Below are 19,383 nucleotides of genomic sequence, written 5' to 3'. Positions count from 1 at the left end.
AGATTGTTGCGTCCCCAAGGAACTTACATTCCAGTGAATGAGGTCAACATATGAACAGAATTTAAATAGCTCGTATTATGTGCCTTCTGAGAATGTAGCAAAGACCAACATGTCCATCAATCATAGCAGTGGCTCATTCTCCAGGCAGAACTTCTTTAGATGGCCTTACATATCTTAACACAATTATCCCAGTTCTTTTCAATCATGCATTGTCACCAGATGAAATGTCCCACACTCATACACACACACACACACATTCCTGGATGTTACCAAATAGGTTTGATGCTCTCCCCACAAAGAACCACTGGCCCAAAGTTTAGACTATTAACAAAAAATTTTGGCTATGTGAATTTAACCTCAGCAGGATGAATCTATTTTTAAAAGAACACCAGGATATAGAGTTTAAAAAAAAAAAAAAAGCAAGTCATTATTGCTGAACTCATTGTCAACTGTCACTGACCATGACAAAATCAGGCCATATCTCTTGAAGGTTTCATCCTCTTATCCAAGGTCACTATCTCAACTGTTAATGCATCAGTGAAAGTACTGCAGTCCCCATGATTAACATTTGTATTTATAACCCTCACACCAACCTTGTAAGTCAGGCACTCCTCTTCCATGTTACAGATGTAAACACTGAAGCCCAGAGAGTTTTTAAATCTGTGATTAAGTTTTCTTCACTGTATTATTTCCAACCATGCATACCATGTCCTATCTGGAGATTTCAGTAGTGTAGAATAGTAAGTTAATAATAGGATTATGTTTTCAAAGGAGTATTTGACAGCCTGGATTTATCTCGTCGGCAGTTCCTTCCCACTCTAACATTACGTAATTCTGGAGAAGGAAGGTATGCACGTCTTTCCAGCTTCAAGAAAAGTGATAGCAAGAGAGCACAGAGCAAAGTTCAAAGAGGAACCTGAAGGGTTCAGAAGGTGGCCCCGGAGAGGTCTACTGTCATTTTCAGAGTCACAGTTTCTCAGCGTAGCTTACTTGAAATGATTTTCTATAAAATGCGTCCATTTTTAAATATAGGTTGGTGGGGGAGGCAACTTAAATTTACTTAGACCAATTAGGAAATTTCTTTAGATTGCCTGGTATTTTCAACATTCGTGTCTCTACTGTGTGTCGTTGTATGGAGGAAAAAACGTAGTTGTGTGTTATCTGTTTTTCAAAAAGTGTGTGTGAGGTGTGTGTGTATGCATACACATAGAGAGAGAGAGCTGTTTATCTATGTGTGTGCATGCTCAGTCATTCAGTCTTGCCCAACTCTGCAACCACATGGACTGTAGCCCACTAGGCTTCTCTGTCCATAGAATTTTCCAGGCAAGAATACTGGGATAGGTAGCCATTTCTTCATCCAGTGGATCTTCCCAACCCAGTAATCAAACCCACACCTCATACCTCTCCTGCATTGGCAGGCAGATTGTTTACCACTGTGCCACCTGGGAAGCATCTATGTATATTCATATATATGTATCATTGTGATGGAGTAGTTTTGTTCCTACAATGTAAGAACATTGTAGCCCAGGGTACATGTGAGTGGTAAAGTTCAAATATGGCTGCTCTTGACTTCTGGCCTCCTGTCATATCTCCTATACACTGTGTTTCCTCCAGATGTTTCATCTATATGCTGCCTGACATCTGTTGTTTTCCAGAAATGTTTACAGTACCCAGATGTTTATTGTCAAGTAAACAAAGCTGGTGGTTAATTGTCTAAACCTTAGACAAATTTCATCTAGCTAGTTCAATGGCAGATCAAAAAATATTTTAGAAATGCTAAATAATACAGAAAAATTTATTTAAAAAAATTGGCAAGATGCTCAATAAGCATCATTTCCAAATTTCCAGACTTATCCTTGACTAACTCTATAGATGTGATTTTTCCCAATTATTTTTAAGACATCTAAATTGATTTCAACAGTTGCCTCATCTGCAGCCTAAGACTTAGGCATCTTACTTGTTTCTGTACTTATTGGTAGATGTGTCAAAACCAGTATCCAAGTATTTGGAAAGAGTGTCATTTTCTGCACACGCTAGCAACTCACTTAGAAACAGTAACAGCGCTGGTTGTTTCCCTAGGCTTATAACCCTGTAGAGTGCAAGGGTCCAGAAAGGCAGGACTACTCTTCTGCCAACATTTAGATATATAAACAGACCCATCTCAGGTCTCTTTACCCCGGGTCTCACTCTGTTTCTTGGCCTTCTTAGAGGGAGAGAGTTACAAGTGCAAAGAGCTGATAGCCTCAGCAGACATGTGGGCCCCCAAAGTCCCCAATAAACAAGCTTCTTCCCCTCACACTTCAGCTTCCCTCTTGGTCCTGATCAGTGTGAACATGCATCCTTCTTGGGCCTTGATTAAGCAGGTAGCAGAGAGAAGCCCGAAGCTTCCTCTGCATGCTAATTCAGGGGCCTTCCAGATAAGTCATTTCACAGTGTGCTTATTATTCAACATGAGTCTGCTTGGAGAACCACCCAAGGGACAAACCTGAAAGAATTCTGGATACAACCAGGTCTGTGTAGCTTTCCTTGTCCCCCGCTAAACTGATCAATGCCCCACATGCATTTTTGTTTGTTTTAAGAACACCAGGTCTCTTTCCTGAAAATCCATTATCACCATTTTCAATTACAAATTCTTCTGTGGTTACATAAGGTTTCTCTCCTCCAAAAGAATGGATATTAGGATCATGTCTGTTTTTGATAGTGTATTGTATTCCTGAGACCTGGCATCTAGTCAGTTCTTACTAGAGATTTGTTGAATAAGTGAATGAACCACCTGATTTATTTTACCATCAAAACCCACTGGATAATACCAATGGATTTTTCTAGACTGTTATATATTCAATTATTACGTATAGAATATGTTTGTGTAAATTATATATTTGTGTACTGAGCAAAGCATTTTATTGAGTTAACTCATTTATTCTTGACAAAAATCCTGTGAAAATATATGTCACTATTGTCCCTTTTTACAGATCGGAAAACAGGCTTAATAAGGTCCCAGAGATACTTAGAAAGAGTTGAGATTTGAACCCAGGGCTACCTGATTACAAAGACTAGACTGTACTACTAGGTAATACTTTTTTCTCTAAAAGTCTGTATATAAGACCTACCTCACAAATCCTTGGTAAAGATTAAGTGGAATAGTGTTTGTAAAGGTCTTAGCATGGGGCCTGACTTACAGTAGGCACTAGATCAATAGCATCTATTACTAGTAATGTTACTATTATTTCTAGTAATTTATTTAAAACAGTAGTTAATTTTCTTATATTACTATTAACTTGTTCAGAAATGTTTGTGCTATTTGTAATGAAAAGCTTTGGCTGAATCGATTGGAAACCAGAGCAGGTTGTAAGGAGTGTTTTTAGCATATGATTTACAACAGCATTGCAGCAAGCTACTGAAGACCTTGTTTCCATTCCAAAAACGCCAAACAGCCAAGAACACCTCCTTCTTGCAACCAGATTATGAAATCAATTGTCTATGACTGAGCTATAGGGAGGAATGCAGGAGATCTTTTTTTTTTTTTTTCATAAGAAACATTTGAAACAAGAAGCAGGAAGGTTCAGTTCCACATCTGAGCAACCACAAATCGATGGATAAAGTTCTCTGGGAACAGACTGGAAAAGTGCAGTATGGCAATCATAATCAAATTTAACTTAAGAGAAAAAGAAATGAAATCCTACACTGATTCTCCAGCATAAGCCAGATTCTTCACACATGGAACCAGATGATTGATTGTTACCTACCTTCCATGAAAGAGCATCCCCACCCTCTGCATCTTTCTTTCTGCACAGTTCTGAGTAGCTGACAGTGTGGCGATAGTGTATTGTCACAGTAGTAATGTGAAACAACCCAGATAGTGCAGAGCAGGCAAAGATGTAAACCACTGGTGGGCCAAGAACAGGTCTTTGGCTGGTGTGGAGACTGGCAGGCTACAGTCCAAAGGGTCACAGAGAGTCAGACATGACTGTCACACACATACACACCCCATTTTTAGAACAGAACCCAGCCCAGAGTGGGAAAATAATAAGTATTGAACAGATGATTTAAAAAAGGGACAAGTAAAATGATGGGCAAATGAATGAATCCATTGAATTTGGAGTTAGATCTGAGTTTGGGGCCCAATTCCTCTAATTACTTACCTTCTCTAAGCTTCTTCATCTGTAAAATGGAAAAGCTGATGCTACTTCATAAGGTTGTAGTAAGACTGAACCGAGGGGAAATGTGTGAAGCACATCGACAGCATGCCTGACACATAGCAAGCCCCCCATCAAAACTGGTTTGGAATACAATGAGGTTCAGCTTCCAGTAAGAAACACAGACTTTGAAGCTCAACAAACCATAGTCGCAGGCAGAACTTAGCCAACTTAGTGACTGGGAGCTCTCCAGCAACTTCCTTGATCTCTCTGAACATCAGTTTTCTCATTTGTCAAGTGGAGTCAATAATAGCCACCTTGAAGTGTTATTATGAGAACTAAATGCGCTATACATGGGTTATACACTGTGTACAGTGTCTGGTACATAGTAACTGATCTCTAAATGACAGCCATAAGTATAAATACTGCAACTTAATTTTTATCATGAGTAAATAAAATCGCTGGCCTTTAAAAGCAACAGAGTGCTTTTATAATAGATTAGGCATACAGATTCTGGAGCCAAACTCCTTGGGTCTGAATCTTGGCTCTGCATCTTTCAAGCGGATTTAAGTAATATATCCCATCTGTAAAATGGGACTCCTTGTGTCATCCCATTTCACCAGCCACCATCTTGGCATATGTCTTGAGAATAGAGGGGTCACCTCAAACTTTGCCCCCACTCTGAAGCTGAAACGTGGCTCCCATTTGGCAGGGCTGTTCCTGTGGTCCGTCTCTCCCTTGACTGCCAGTATTGAAAACCTAAGGCTCCCTTTGGTCATTGGTCTTCCTTCAGCCCTCCACCAGACCACTGAGACAATGTTTCAGGCTATCACCTCAATCCATGTAAGAAATCCTATAGGCCAGGACGGATGCAAAAGGCATGCTGGCCTTGTAAAAGCTAAGCTAAAAAATGGCTTCCAGCGTCATCTCAGGCTCAAGTTCCAAGAAAAATTGTGACCTCAGTGACCCAAAACAAAACAAAGGGCATCACTGTCAGTGGAGCCTGAATGTAAATGTGCTTCCACTTGTTAATTGTAGACTGGAATTAAACTGTCCCATCACACATTGACTGTTGAACACTTGAAATGTGGCTGACACCAAAGTGAGATGTACTGTAGGTATCCATTACACACCAGATTTCAAAGACTTAATACCAAAAAAAGTAAACTGTCTTATCTATAATTTTATAATATATGAAATGATAATATTTTTAAATATTGAGCTATATTATATTAATGCATGTAATGTATTACTATAATTGCACAAATCTCTTTTTGCTTTTTTATGAAAAAATGTGGTCACTATTAAACATAAAATTACATATGTGACAGCCAACTCTGGCTCACGTTCTATTTCTATGAGATAGCACTGGGTTAGAATCTCGGTGTTTCCAGCCCAGAATGGGGCCATGCAGTTCTTTCAAAACCTCAGGCATTCTCCGCCCTTCTTCTGTCATGTGGGCCACAAGTTATTTACTGTTGTTCTTTAAATTAAATTATTTTTTAACTTCAACAAAATCTATTGTTGAAGAAAACTCTACCACTCCTGAATATAGAAGTCTAGTGTTATTCGACATAATTAGAAGATAAACCCAGAAGTGAATCAATAGAAAATAAACAGTACTGTGTTCCAGCCAAGTACCATTGTTTGCCTGACGGCTCTGAGCCTAGGGCTGATTTTCTTTAATAGGTGGATATTAAGTTTATTAAATAGGTATTAGAGACATATTAGCAGCCATCTGAGACTTTCTCCTTTACTGTCCATATAGAAAGAGAATTGTGAAGGAGAAGTCATTTTTTTCTTTGTAACTTAGTGTAATTTCTTGCTATATCTGTGTTCCCACAATTAGGTAGCTGAAACTTCAGAACAGCAGGGCATGATGGAAAACTACTCACTTTCATGCAGCCCAAATTCTACTCTCAGTTACTTATGACAATTTGGACACATCATTTAACCTCCCTGGATCTGTAAATGAGTATAATTAACTTCATCATCACTCAGTGATTATGTAGATCAAATGATCTCTGCCATGAGTGAAAGTCGCTCAGTCGTGTCCGACTCTTTGTGACCCTATGGACTATACAGCCCATGGACTCTCCAGGTTAGAATACTGGAATGGGTAGCCTTTCCCTCCTCCAGGGGATCTTCCCAACCTTGGGATCGAATCCAGGTCTCCCGCATTGCAGACGGATTCTTTACCAACTGGGCCACAAGCATCTTCTGCCATAGCATGTTAAAAACTAGACATTCTCCAGAAGTCAGATGTCATTTTTATTAGTGTTTCAAATGAAATAATGAAATAAACCTGTGAGAGAACAGAAGGTTATCCCATTCAGCCCACTGCTCGGCAGTTGTCTCTTCAAAGACAGGTCCAAATCTCTTCCCTGATCAGAGCCTCTCTCACGCTGTTTGATTTTTGTGTTTCCTCATTCACAGCTTCATTCTGGGACTCCTGAAAGCTGACTGAGAAAAGTGAATCCAGCTATACTGAGGATGAGGGTGACCCACTGGATTACCCAGTTTCTAGTGTAGGCTCTCAATGTAGGTGTCAGCCATGGTAAAAAGAGCAAAGCCATCAAATAGGATAGATAATTAAGTCATTGGAGTTGACATTTTGTGAATAGTTGCTAACAGACATGTGAAATTGACCGTGTTTACCAATATCCAGTGGAGCTGCAGTGTGCCATCATCAGGGAGAAATAGAGATAGGTTCTTATCGTTGATTGTGGTTTAGTCCCTAAGTCGTGTCCAACTCTTTGCAACCCCATAGACTTTAACCCGCCAGGCTCCTCTGTCCTTGGGTTTCTCCAGGCAGGAATACTGGAGTGAGTTGCTGTTTCCTCCTCCAGGGGATCTTCCCAACCCAGGGTTCAAACCTGCATTTCCTGTGTTGCAGGGCGATTCCTTACCACTGAGCCGCCAGACAGGTTTACCTGGTTCTAAAATACCAAGTTTTCTGTCACCAAAGATGACTCCCTTTTGTATTCCCCAGACTGATCCAGGACAAGGATCTTTAACATATTAAATTACATTCTAGTAAAAATGAGCTTGCTAACAGTAAATTAGGAGAACTGGGGGCAACAAAAACACATCCAACCAACAAAATAGAAACAAACCACCCAGGCAGCATGAAGCCAGGCTGCTCCCTCTGCTGAGGAAGCTGTTTTCTTGGATCATTGAGCAGATTCTTAGCACATACTGCAGAAACACAACCACATAGCGTGTCCATGTTCTTTTGGAAAAGTGAGACCAGTAGCTCAGAGCAAAATTTATAAACCACTTAATGGACCATGGGCACATCATTCAGCCTTCATGGTCACAGTTTCTTCGTCTACAGTATGGAGCTAGTAATGTCTGCTCTGGCTACTTTTTGGGGTCTTATAGGGGCCACATACATACACTGAGAGTTTGGGGGAAACATTAAAGCACCTTTTGAATGGCAGCCTCTCCTTTCTATGAGAGGAAGTAGCACAAGCCAAGCTAGCAGAAGATACCTTTTATGTGCATCCTGGTAACTTAACGGTAGATGTTACAAATGTATGTCTTGAGTTTCTTCCATGCATACTTTATCTCTGTTAGATAAACGAGGTATAGCATTTGTAAAAACTGGGTCCTCGCCTGCACCATCAGAAGAAAGTCACTTCTCAAGTACGAGGCATTTATCTCTCCTGGCACAGAGGTTATTTTAGGTGGACCATTAACATGGCATTAAGTAAGATGAGTGAAAAGTTGCTCCATATTTAGTTTAAGCCTTCTAATTAGGTCATGCTAGTATTTCTTTAATATCCTTTTAACACTCATGAATCTCCTTTTTAACAGAGATCCTAGATCCCAAAGCCTTGTGCAAACATCCCCAGCTAGAATTTAAAGTATTTTCACTGTATAGCCTTTATGTTTGCAGTTTTCTTCTACCTATAAAAAGTTGGTTGGTTTAACATTTATTGTACACATATAATTTCCTTCTAAGATAACCTTATTTATGTAAAAAGGGTAATTTGCTTTAAATGAAATGTTGAACAGTAACACCAGAGATATGCACATAAAATCAGAATTGTTCAGGTAGTACCAAATGACTGAAGCTTAGAGAGCATCAACTAAGATAGCTATCTTCCTAAAATGCACTGAAGAAAGCTCATGATATGGCATAGCAGTCAAGTGAGGCACTAGTTATCAGGAGAGCATTTGTCCTGTCTGTTCTTCAGTTTCCTCTTAAGCAAAGCAGGGCTGACCTAAGGACCTCAGCTACAGGGTTAATGACGTCTGCAAGTGGTTAGCAGAGTGCCTGGCATACAGGGAACACTCTGAATGTGACAGCACACACGTGACAGCAGCTGTTTCCTAAGACAGCCACTAGTTTGGGACAGTTTTTAACGAACCCTCTGCCCTCTCTACCATGTTCTGTGTCCAGGAGGTGACTTGCATGAATCACAGCGAGTTCCAGGTGGGTTTGGCCAATTGAAGTGAAACCACGGTTTAAGTCCATTTCACCTACCTTCCGTAATCACAGTTATTTTAAGACTTACCTTTCCTCCAAGGAGAAGGAAACTGGAATCAGCTGTGTTTAGTTTCAACTAATCTGATGAAGATGGAATAGAACCCACAACCTTCAACTGGGTATGCACCAGTGTCTGCTAGTTGACCTTTTCACATCAGTGGGCTAGAAAAACTCCAAGAGCGGAGACCTACTAGGCCTAGTTATGCCTGTGCAGAACGAGGATTCTTGCACCTTCTTTCAATCACCCTTCCCCACACTCCCTTTGCCTAAACCCGCTCTGCTGCCGTATTCCATAAATATCTCACCCCTTGCCCTCTGGGGCAAATGTGAGATTTGTTTTCCCATCTTCTCGCTTGGCTCTCTTGCAAAAAAATCTTTTCTTTGCTGCACTCCTAGGCTTGTCAGGATTTTGGCTTGCTGAGCATTGAGCAAAATGAACCTGGTTCAGTAGATTAAAGCAGCAGTCCCCAACCTTTTTGGCATCAGGGATTGATTTCATGGAAGACAGTTTTTCCTCGGGGGAAGAGGGGAAGAGGGGAAAAGGGATGGGGGAGGGGAGAGGAGGAGGAGTGGGGGAAGAGAGAGGAGGGATGGGGAAGGGGGAGGATGGATGGTGGTGTGGGGTGGGGGCAGGGAAGGTTTTGGGATGATTCAAGTGCATTACATTTATTGTGCACTTTATTTCTATTATGATTACATCAGCTCCACCTCAGATCATCAGGTGTCAGATTCTGGAGTTTGGGGACCCCTGGATTAAAAGATGGGAAGAAAGTGGGGGTCAGGTTTGCTCCCAAATCTCTCCCTGAATGTAGCTTCAAAACTTAGATTATACCCAAAGTCCAAAAAACGTTCAGGCTAATTGATACTCAAGCTAGAATTTTGAAATAGTCTCCTGGTTGTCACGCTTTGCTTAGTTATAGAAAACCATTTGAGGCTGCTTTTTTTTTTTAATAGAAAAACTCAATTCTAATGACATTTTTTGTTTGGTCTAATTATAAATCCTGGTACAAATAGGGCACCTGAAGTTCTGTCTGGGACAGCTATTGATATAATCAGTCAGTGCCTTGATCACATTGCCATGCTCTTTTTATTTGATCTAATTATAAAATATGTTTAAAAACATACAAGCTTACATACCACCTGGTAAACTCCTATATAAAAGTTTATAGAACCAGATTGAGACTATTTTGTATGTTCATTTATTCTTTCTTTCTTTCATTCTCTCAACAAATGTTGCTAACACCTTTTCTGCCAAGACCCAACAATAGGCAAGGTAGACAAAGCACCTGCCCTCATTCAGCTGACATCTTACTCTGGAAAAGAGGCAAGCCTGCACATTTTCACTTCTCACAACCATCCAATGACACAGATACTGTTATTAGCCCAATTTACAGAGGGCAGAATTCAGGCTTCAAGTAAGTCAAAACATCAGGATTCAGTCCCAGGTCAATCTGAAGACAGACTCTGAGCTTTTAATTAGTATTGAGATATTGTATACAATATACTGATCCCTCTTTATGAAATGGTACTCGGGGAAAGGGTTGGATTGGCTTCCCAAAATAACTCCAAGGACATAGGTCCTGACTTCAGTCAAAAAGTTTATATCGAAAGTGATTCATTACTACTTTTTAAGTTTCTTAATGCACTTATTTTAAATTAAAAAATAAATGTTCCTGGGACTTCTCTGGTGGTCCAGTGGCTGAGACTTGTGCTCCCAATGCAGCTTCCATCCAGGTCAGAAAAGTAGATCCCAAACACTGCAACTAAGAGTTCGCATGCCACAACTAAGAGCCTGAACAGTCAAATAATTTTTTTTTGTAAAGAAAGAAGATTAAAAAAAAAAAAGCCAAGTATTCCTTAAAGCAGACATGAAAAGCTATATAGAATAGTGAAGCTCTCAGGTTCTGGAAGCAGACAGCCAGGCTTAGAATCCTGGCTCCCCAACTTACTAACTCTTGACTCTGAGAATTTTATTTAACTTTTTGGGCCTCAGTTTCCTCAACTGTAAAATGAGGACAGGATTAGCATCTGTTTCATAGATCTGTTGTCAGGATTAAATGAATTAATACATGTACACTTGGAATTAATACATGTAAACTTGGAATCACATGATAACTGCTCAGTAAATTTTAGGTAGTATTACTGTTATTTTAATACATAAGTCTGAAAACTTTATTATTTTCTATAATTTCCAACTGAGAGTTTTCACTTGACTCTGTTCTTCAGCATTTCCCCATCCTAACAGCCTTTTTAAAAGTCTATTTCTTGCATAGCACAGGTAGCTCAACTCGGTGCTCTGTGGTGACCTAGACTGGTGGGATGAGATGGGGCTAGGAGGTTCAAGAGGGACAGAATATACGTGTACATATAGCTGACTCACTTCATTGTACAGCAAAAGCTAACACAATGTTGGAAAGCAATTATACTCCAATAAAACTGTTTCTATTTATGATGAGCATAATGCCAGCTACTGTCTTAGAATTACAGAGTGTCTATGACCACTAATAACTATGTAATCTCAAGAGAGAAAAGTCCATATTTTACATTTGTAAACCCTTGTAAGACCTGGTGCATGACTCAAAAATTGTCTGAGTAGATGGAGGAGTAATTGAATAAAGGTACCAGATTGAACATGAATAGAAGTTGTATTTGATACAGTTAATCTGGCTTATTTATTTATAACCATTCCTCCAATTTCTAATTCAAACCCCAACCCATGAGTTTCTCTATTCCAAATGGTCTTTCTGATTTGAAACAACTATAGATACTATGTTTGTTTGCCTTTTTGTTTTTACCCCTATCTCTTTCCAGAAACACCTTCAAATGACTTAGAAGGACATATGAAACTCAGGATGAAATTAATTACAAATGAGAAGGAAAGAAGACAGGAAAGGCAGGATGGGTATATAAAACACAGTTCAGAATAGGGTTCAAATAGCCAGACTTTATTTAAAAAAAAAACACATTATAAGTGGGTAACGAATTGGCCCTAAGTTTTCTAAAGGCAACATGAAATGGTCAATTGGTGAGTTACATAATTTACAATGACCCCTGGATGGAAAGAGACCAGTTGTTCAGAAGATTCAGTCTTAGCAGTGGACCCTTTCCAAAAGTCACACCTAACAAATATCCACAACAGCATCTTTAGAATGTAAGTGCTCCTCAGGATCTTGATGGAGAGTAATTCAGTCACAGCATGAGGGAAGGCTAACCAGAGTAAGTGATAGCACCATGGCCTCAGATAGGAAAGAAACAGGTTTTCTACTTGAGGCATTTTTCATTTAAAATAATTCCTGTTGCTATATTAAATATACTATTTTCCTTCCCAGATCAGTAGGTAAATAGGTAAATAGGATGCAACATCTTTCTAGTAGTCAAACATAAATACAGTAAATCTGCACGATTGTCTTATGTTAGAACATGATCTGCTGAAGTCTTGGGAGTGCCTCCCAGTCCCACCCTCTTTAGAGAGGGAGGGTCACAAAGAAAGTTAGGACAAGTCGCCCCCTCCCCTTGTCAGAAACACAGTAATCATTCATTAGTGTTACTATTATTATTTATTTTCTGGAGATACAAATTAATATCAGATAACTATTACTCATTTTTCAACGTGGTTCCAATGCTGTGGGATCTTGGAATTTTTCAAAAGGCAAACCAATTGATTTGTTTCTAGAACTCACTTTTCTCTTCCTATTTTCTCTTTCTGTTTGTTCCTGTAGGACTTCATCGTCACTGTAGTCTTTTCGTTCTTGTGGTTGGTGGGTTCATCAGCTTGGGCAAAAGGACTGTCTGATGTCAAGGTCGCTACAGATCCCAAAGAAGTATTGTTACTGATGTCAGCTTGCAAACAGCCATCCAACAAATGCACGGCTGTCCACAGCCCTGTGATGTCCAGCCTAAACACTTCTGTGGTATGTTTCCCTCTCAGATCTTCATTTGCCAATCATGGGAATCAGAAAAGTGTCCCAGGAGTCATCTGGGAAATGTTTTGCCTCTGAATGGAGTCTAGTCTAAAAGGTGATGGTTCACTCTATGGGCTAGATGATCCTTTGGCCTTCAAGTTTTCTATTGTCAGAACCCATAGACTTTAATGTGTCCAATTACGGAGTTCTTAACAAGAGCCCAGCAGGTTCAGACAGCTTTTGCTTGGATGACGGTCAAGTCAGAATTCTAAGGCAGAAGCAGATATAAAATCTGAACTTTAAGACTGAAGTCTGCCAGAAGTTAAAAGGAATATTTGATAGCTTAGAGGTTTCCTGGGATGAAAACTTCGTTCAAGCCACACATAGAATATACCCAGTTGATTGTCTAGAGAAAAATACACAGACACAGTCAGGTACAGAGAGAAATCATAGAATAAAAAATACCTATAATAGTTATGGTAATTTTTTAATCTTCTCCATGCTCTTGGTTTAGTTGCTTGATAACTTCAGAAAAGCAGAGCTATATTAGTTGAACAAAGTCCAGTATTATCATCAAGTATATGACTCTTACTGGGAGACAGGACGTCTGACAGGTAGCAGAGCCACTAAATTGGATTCTTACTTCATGAGTGTAAGAACTTGTGTTATTCCAAAGAGGGAAACTATATCTGAGAGACAGAAACTATAATGACAGCAAAAAGTAGTAGTTACAAAGAATAGAAGGGCCAACAGTGTTCACTGAAGGATCGACATTCTTTAGCAACCTTTAAAAAATAATTATCTTTCCTTCAAGGTTAACTTATGTTTCTACAGCTTTCTGGAATTTAAGAAGGCATATGAAAAGGGAAAAAGATTGGCTCATCGGCTGCTGATGATTTGACTGTGAATCTTGCCTTATTAATAAGATAATAACATTGAAATAAACTATTATTAGGATCTCACAGTAATTTTTACTTATTTCTAGCCATACCTGTGGGTGAATACTTTGAGGTATATGTTAAAATATATTCTACTGCTTCTATAGTTTGTTTACAGGCAGTGCTTAATGAAAATTATTATAACCCTGATCTCAGAATCTAAGAGAGCAAAGATGAAATCATTCAGTATGTTTGTTAGTTCTTTTAGTAAATGATGACATCCTCCATAGTCCATGTAATCCCGCTTCTGATGTCTCTTCCAACAAGGCGTTGGAAGTTTTGAATGAGAAACCATGTGACATATGTCTTAAAAACCAAAAGAATAATGGATGGAAAGCAAATCATGTCATGTGTGTGGAGGGGTGGGTCTGGTGCTGTTGTAGGTTATCCATAAGTTATCCATGTCAGTGTCCTCCAGTTCCTAGTGGCAGAAAACTCCACCTAAACTGGCTAAACCAAAACAGTCTCCTTATCTGTAAAGTCTGTTCCTTGTAGCCCAATTCTGGTACCAGTGTCTATATGAGGTGTGATGATTGGGTTGCAAGTAACAGAAAGTGACAAATCATCCATAATTTCTACTTCTGTTTCTCCACCAGTGCAATCTTGATACATCTTGTCAGATCATTTAAATGTCCTCTCCCATTCTTTTTCATATTATGTGCTGTCTCTTTCAGCCTCTCTTTCTGTTGTCCCACATCTAGGCTAGAATAAAAATGCCAACTCTGACTTCAGTTGCAACAAAATGACAAGGAAAGATTCAAGGGCCCATGTGCCCCTAAAATGTGCCAGCCAAGAAGTCTGTGATACCTCTGTGATGACAATAGAGTAAGACACCTATTACAATAGTGATAGATGTCTACCTCTATGATGTAAGAATAAGACATCACCACTCCTTAAATAGGCCCATGGCAATGCCTTGTTTACATTCTTACTTTAAAGCTGCATTCCCCTGATTTCTAGGTTCTTTTCAGGCATCTCTTTTTTAGAAATGAAGTAGCATCAGGGGAAAGGAAGTGATCAAGGAATAGAAAACAGATAAAATTATAGTCCTGGGTAGAACCATCCCTTCATATCTGAAAAGATTCCACGATAGTTTTTTCTACTCATATCAACCTATACTTTCAGAGGTGTAATTTAATCAAGATCTCCCCCTTGAGGGAAAATACCCTAGTTATTGTACACATGGTTAAAGGCTCCTGTGTGTAAATTAGAGTTGTGTCAGTGATTCCTAGTTCATTTTGATCATGCAACTATTATACTATAAATACCTCATTTATGTTTTGTATCTCCCTTAGCAAGGAGCCTAGAGCATGGCACACAATGTTAAATAAATCTCGGTTAACATTAAAGGAAGAAAAGAAAGATGGGATTGGGAGAGGGTTGGAGGGAGGGATGGAAGGAGGGAAGGGAGGAGGGTGAGAGGAAGGTAAGGAAGTCCGGATAAACTAATTTTCAGTGAGATCTTTTAGGAGTCTAGCAGTGTCATTTGTTTTGTTTTGTATTTTAAGGTTTGACTGTCCAATCATATTTTTAAAATAGTGCTATCAATTTATTTTATTTCATTTTTTGGCCACACCACATGGCACTTGGGATCTTTGTTCCCTGACCAGTAATCGAACCCACAACCCCCTGTAGTGGAAGCACTGGAAATGGGGAGTCCTGCTAGAGAAGCCCCTAGATGCTCAGTTTTGATCTTGACACCTCAAGAACATGACCTCACTATCAAAAAGCCTGATTCAGTTTATGTCTCAGGAAAAGTCAAATGCAATTCGTGGAAATATTTTAGAAAGTGATTCAAAGCATAATTTATAGATCAGTGTCCAGCACTGTCTAGCTGCTTTACATACGCCCTGTTTGATCCTCACAACTATCCACCAAGGAATAATTGTCTTCATTTCATAGAATTTTGTAAATGCTGAAGTTCAGAGGCTAACTGCCTTGCCCAAAGACATAAAGCAAAAAGTTGCAGAGCCCAGGCCATTCAGATTCTGAAGCCAGAAGGGATGGCTCCAAGGCTGAGATTCAGATACTATGCCCTGACCCACCTGCTGCTAAAATCATGAAGCTTGGAGCTGGTTTTCCAAGCTCCCAGTATCCCTCATCTTGACTCCCTAACCTGCCACTCCCATCCCCAGGTGACTCTGTGGCGTCCCACCATCCAGCAATTAAGGGATAAATTACTTGGACGCAGCAAGGAACTTCTGAAAGCCCACTCCAGAGCTGTGACTGCTGCCCAAGTTCATCCTGATTGTTCAGCATCCTGCTGGAGTGACTACTCCATATACTTTAATGTCATCACAGCTTTGTCACACACTCTCATTGTCCGTCTCTGAGAGGGGGCTGCTACAACTGGCTGTGCTTAATTCGCAGTCAACTGACCCACTTTGGAAGAGGCTGCAAAACAACTGTTCTCTTTGGACCTCTTACAGTAACAAACAGCTCAGTTTCCATAAAACACTTAGGACCCAGGGAAGTGACACCCAGTCCTCTGGCTCACCAAGGGCATGCTTCTGGAGAGAGGGAGGAGATTCCATGTGAGGCAAGTCTCACATTCAGTTGTTGAGAAAATGTTTCATACTTCTCTGAAACCTGGACTTCAGAGTATTGTTTGGGCATTCACCTCTGACTGAGATGCACAGAATATACAATATTCAAAGCACAACCTCTGTGTGCACTACCATGCATGTGTTTGTCTGTACACCACCTATACCACTGCTTCCTCCGTACTTTTTAAGTTGACTCATTTTATTTCTGTCATTTCAATAAATGGAAAAGCAGTATCTCTAGCATTAAAATGAAGGTAACCTTATAAGTTAATGGTCCATCATTAAAATGAAAATAACCCCACGTCCCCTAAAGATATTTTACACCATGAGGGTTACCTCATTTGGGGAGATAGTGGTGGATTAGATAGAGGGTCAGACTGTGGAGTCAGGTGGAACAGGGCTTATCCCAGGTCTGCTACTAACCAGTCATGTGGCCATAAAAAAGCTCCTTATCTTTTTGCTGAACCTGTTTTCACATCTTTAATATGAGTATAATAGCACCTTCCATGACTAAATGAATAGATGCAATAAAGCCCTTCCATTGTTGTTGTTCACTCACAAAGTTGTGTCCAACTCTTTGTGACCCCACAGACTGAAGCATGCCGGGCTTCCCTGTCCTTCACTATCTCATAAAGTTTGTTCACACTCACGTCCACAGAGTCAGTGATGCCATCCAACCATCTCATCCTCTGTCTGCCAAACACATAGTAAGCCTTCATGAAAAGTCATATATTCTAAATGAAACAGTGACCACACCAGAAACTGGAAGAAGCCTCTGCATGGAGGTGAAAAGTGACCTTTTGCGTTTGAAGGATTTTTCTGAAATTGAGATTTTTCTGAGCTTTCTCTCCAATCTGTCCACTCACTTGCTTTGATCCTCCTTCAGGTCTTTGGATTCTTGAACTTTATCCTCTGGGCTGGAAACATCTGGTTTGTTTTCAAGGAGACCGGCTGGCATTCCTCGAGCCAGAGATATCTTTCAGACCCCATGGAGAAGCACTCCAGTAGCTACAACCAAGGCGGGTACAACCAAGACAGCTATGGGTCGAGCAGTGGGTACAACCAGCAGGCGAGTTTGGGGCCATCCTCAGATGAGTTTGGCCAACAGTCTGCTGCCCCTGCTTCTTTTACCAATCAGATGTAACAGGGTAGTTTTGGCATTCTTCTGAAAATCGTTTCTCCCCATTCTGTGTCAGTGGCAGAAGAATTTTTTAAGAGTTTCAATCAATTATTAATGTGGAGAGTGTTGAATGTAAATCAGAGATCTGTCGTCCTCATTAAAGCAGAAAGGCCTGGGTCGTGATAAATGGTATTTAAAGATGACATGAGGAGATATATTATTCATTACAGATGGCTAATTGGAGAGTACCTTGTTATATACACATACTTTTATGGTTGTTTTGTATGCGTGTTGAGATAGTGGAACCATTTTGTAGCTTAAAGTCTCTAGTATGTAATATGCATAAAGTAAATTAAATAGCATTGAATTTTCTTTTGCTTTTTGATGCGAAAGATGTTTTAATGATTTCTCTAAGACAGTTTGGCACATCACAATGTGCATGTATTATTATTTTTTAGTTGCAGGCCCTGTAGGATTGTGAAGTCTCTAAGTATTGGTTTCAGACAATTACTCTGTATTTTTTTTTAATTTGATGAATCAATGCTCATATTATTTAGTGCATGAAAGCATTTCCTCACAAAATGAACATTTGAACTGTATGAAAATTTTCCAGTTTGCATCACGAATTTGTTAAATGGACGTTTAAAGAAATATATTCACTACTTTGTATATTTGCAGGTTTGTCTCTCCGGGTTTATCTAACCCTGAATGCATTGTGAGTAAGGTTTGGAGTTTTTTCCCTCCCTGATCAGTAGATATTCAGTGTTGTAGATGGTAATTGCCTGATATCTATTCTATTTAGTTAGCTAAATATTTACATTCTTGTAACTTTCTATGGTGTTTTGTGGCTTTTCTCCTATGGGCCATGAACAATGGGCCCAATAGCTGTGAGTGTTGGTGGAGTGTTGTTTCCTTACAATGATGAAGATGTGGGTGTCAGACACCACAGTCAAGATATTGTGCTGCCATATTAGTTTATCAAGGATATTCTGGAGAACCTAGACCACCAGCTAAATGTTTAAATCCTATTTATTTGTAAAGTTAATTAAGTCCTAGATCCAATTACTAAAAATTTTCAAGTCTCAGCTCAACTTACAAAGTCTGATTTGTATGTTACCCATAAATTGAAAATGACTTCCATGAAGCAGTCTGTCATCTCATTAAATATTTCCTAGGATGTATGCATTATCAATCTTTGCCTCTTTGTTTTAACTCAATGGAAACACCAAGGCCCCACAGTGAAGGCAAGCTGAGCATCTGTATCTCCAGATAAAAGTCGTTATTGATGTATAAACTCATTGTGTGATCTGTGATGCTGGAAACATTTTAGTCCAAAAGAGCCGCGTGTCTTAGATGATATCTGTAAACTGTTTCTGGATCCTGTTGGATAAATCTGTATGTGATATCTCTTTGACCTTAATAAAGTTATTGCATACAATGCTGGCTGGAAAATGGAGAATTACAGCAGTAGAACCTGCTGAACTTGAACAATAAGAGAACAAAGGGTAAACGCACAGTCTGTCCAGTCTCTCACCCTGTCCTTATTTTGTGAGCTCAGAGCTATTCATTCATTGATTCTGTAGTTCTAGGGCCTCCTGTGTACCCTCCGCTATGCACAGCATTGGGGATAGGCTAGAAATACAGAAGCATGCCCCAATTCAGGAAGCTGACACTCTATTTGGGGTGTAAATAGAGTAAAATAATCACACAGAGAGTGTGTGATTACAATAATCACACAGAGAGTGTGTAATCACACATAGAGTAAAATAATCACACCCCATCTACACTGTGTGTGAGAAAGAAAGACTCAGGATTCCACGAGAATGCTTATCAGAGGGACTTGAGCTGCTTAGGGGAAAGTGAAGAAGCTTGAATCTGCCTCAAGACGGTAAGGTTTCGTGAAGACAAGGTGCGAGGAAGAGTATCCCAGGCAGAGGAGCCTCACAGAACTCTCAGATGGCAGGAGGCAGGATGGATTTGTAGAGCGTGAGGTGTGAGGGGGGGCTTGGAGAGGGGTTTAGCTGCTGCTGGGTAGGAGGCAGTGGGAAATCCCACTTGGGGGCCAGGATCAAAAATTCTGTCTTTATCCTAAAGAAGCTGAAGGAAAGCACTGAAGTATTTAAGCAGAAGAAGGACACAATGAGGTATTTTCTTTTTTTTTTACTTGGGATTTAGTTGCTTTACAATTTATTTAGTCTCTGTGCTCAGTCATGTCCGACTCTTTGTGGCCCTTTGGGCTGTAGTCT

General features: G+C 39.8%; 1 protein-coding gene across 2 annotated transcripts in view; it reads left to right on the top strand.

The window, feature by feature from the left end:
• Positions 1–18,575, top strand: part of SYNPR (synaptoporin) — a 283,980-nt gene extending 265,405 nt beyond the window's left edge. For both annotated transcript variants that reach the window (XM_043886751.1, XM_043886752.1), the window contains 2 exons: positions 12,351–12,542; positions 16,904–18,575. In XM_043886751.1, the coding sequence (XP_043742686.1) occupies positions 12,351–12,542; positions 16,904–17,161 (450 nt within the window). In that variant the 3' untranslated portion in view covers positions 17,162–18,575. The remainder of the gene's footprint in view (positions 1–12,350; positions 12,543–16,903) is intronic.
• The last annotated feature ends 808 nt before the right edge of the window (positions 18,576–19,383 follow it).

The sequence above is a fragment of the Cervus elaphus genome, chromosome 24 (assembly GCF_910594005.1).
Source record: "Cervus elaphus chromosome 24, mCerEla1.1, whole genome shotgun sequence".
In the NCBI taxonomy this organism is placed as follows: Eukaryota; Metazoa; Chordata; class Mammalia; order Artiodactyla; family Cervidae; genus Cervus; species Cervus elaphus.
Note: the sequence above shows the minus strand (reverse complement) of the source record. Positions and strands in the feature narration are given on the sequence as shown.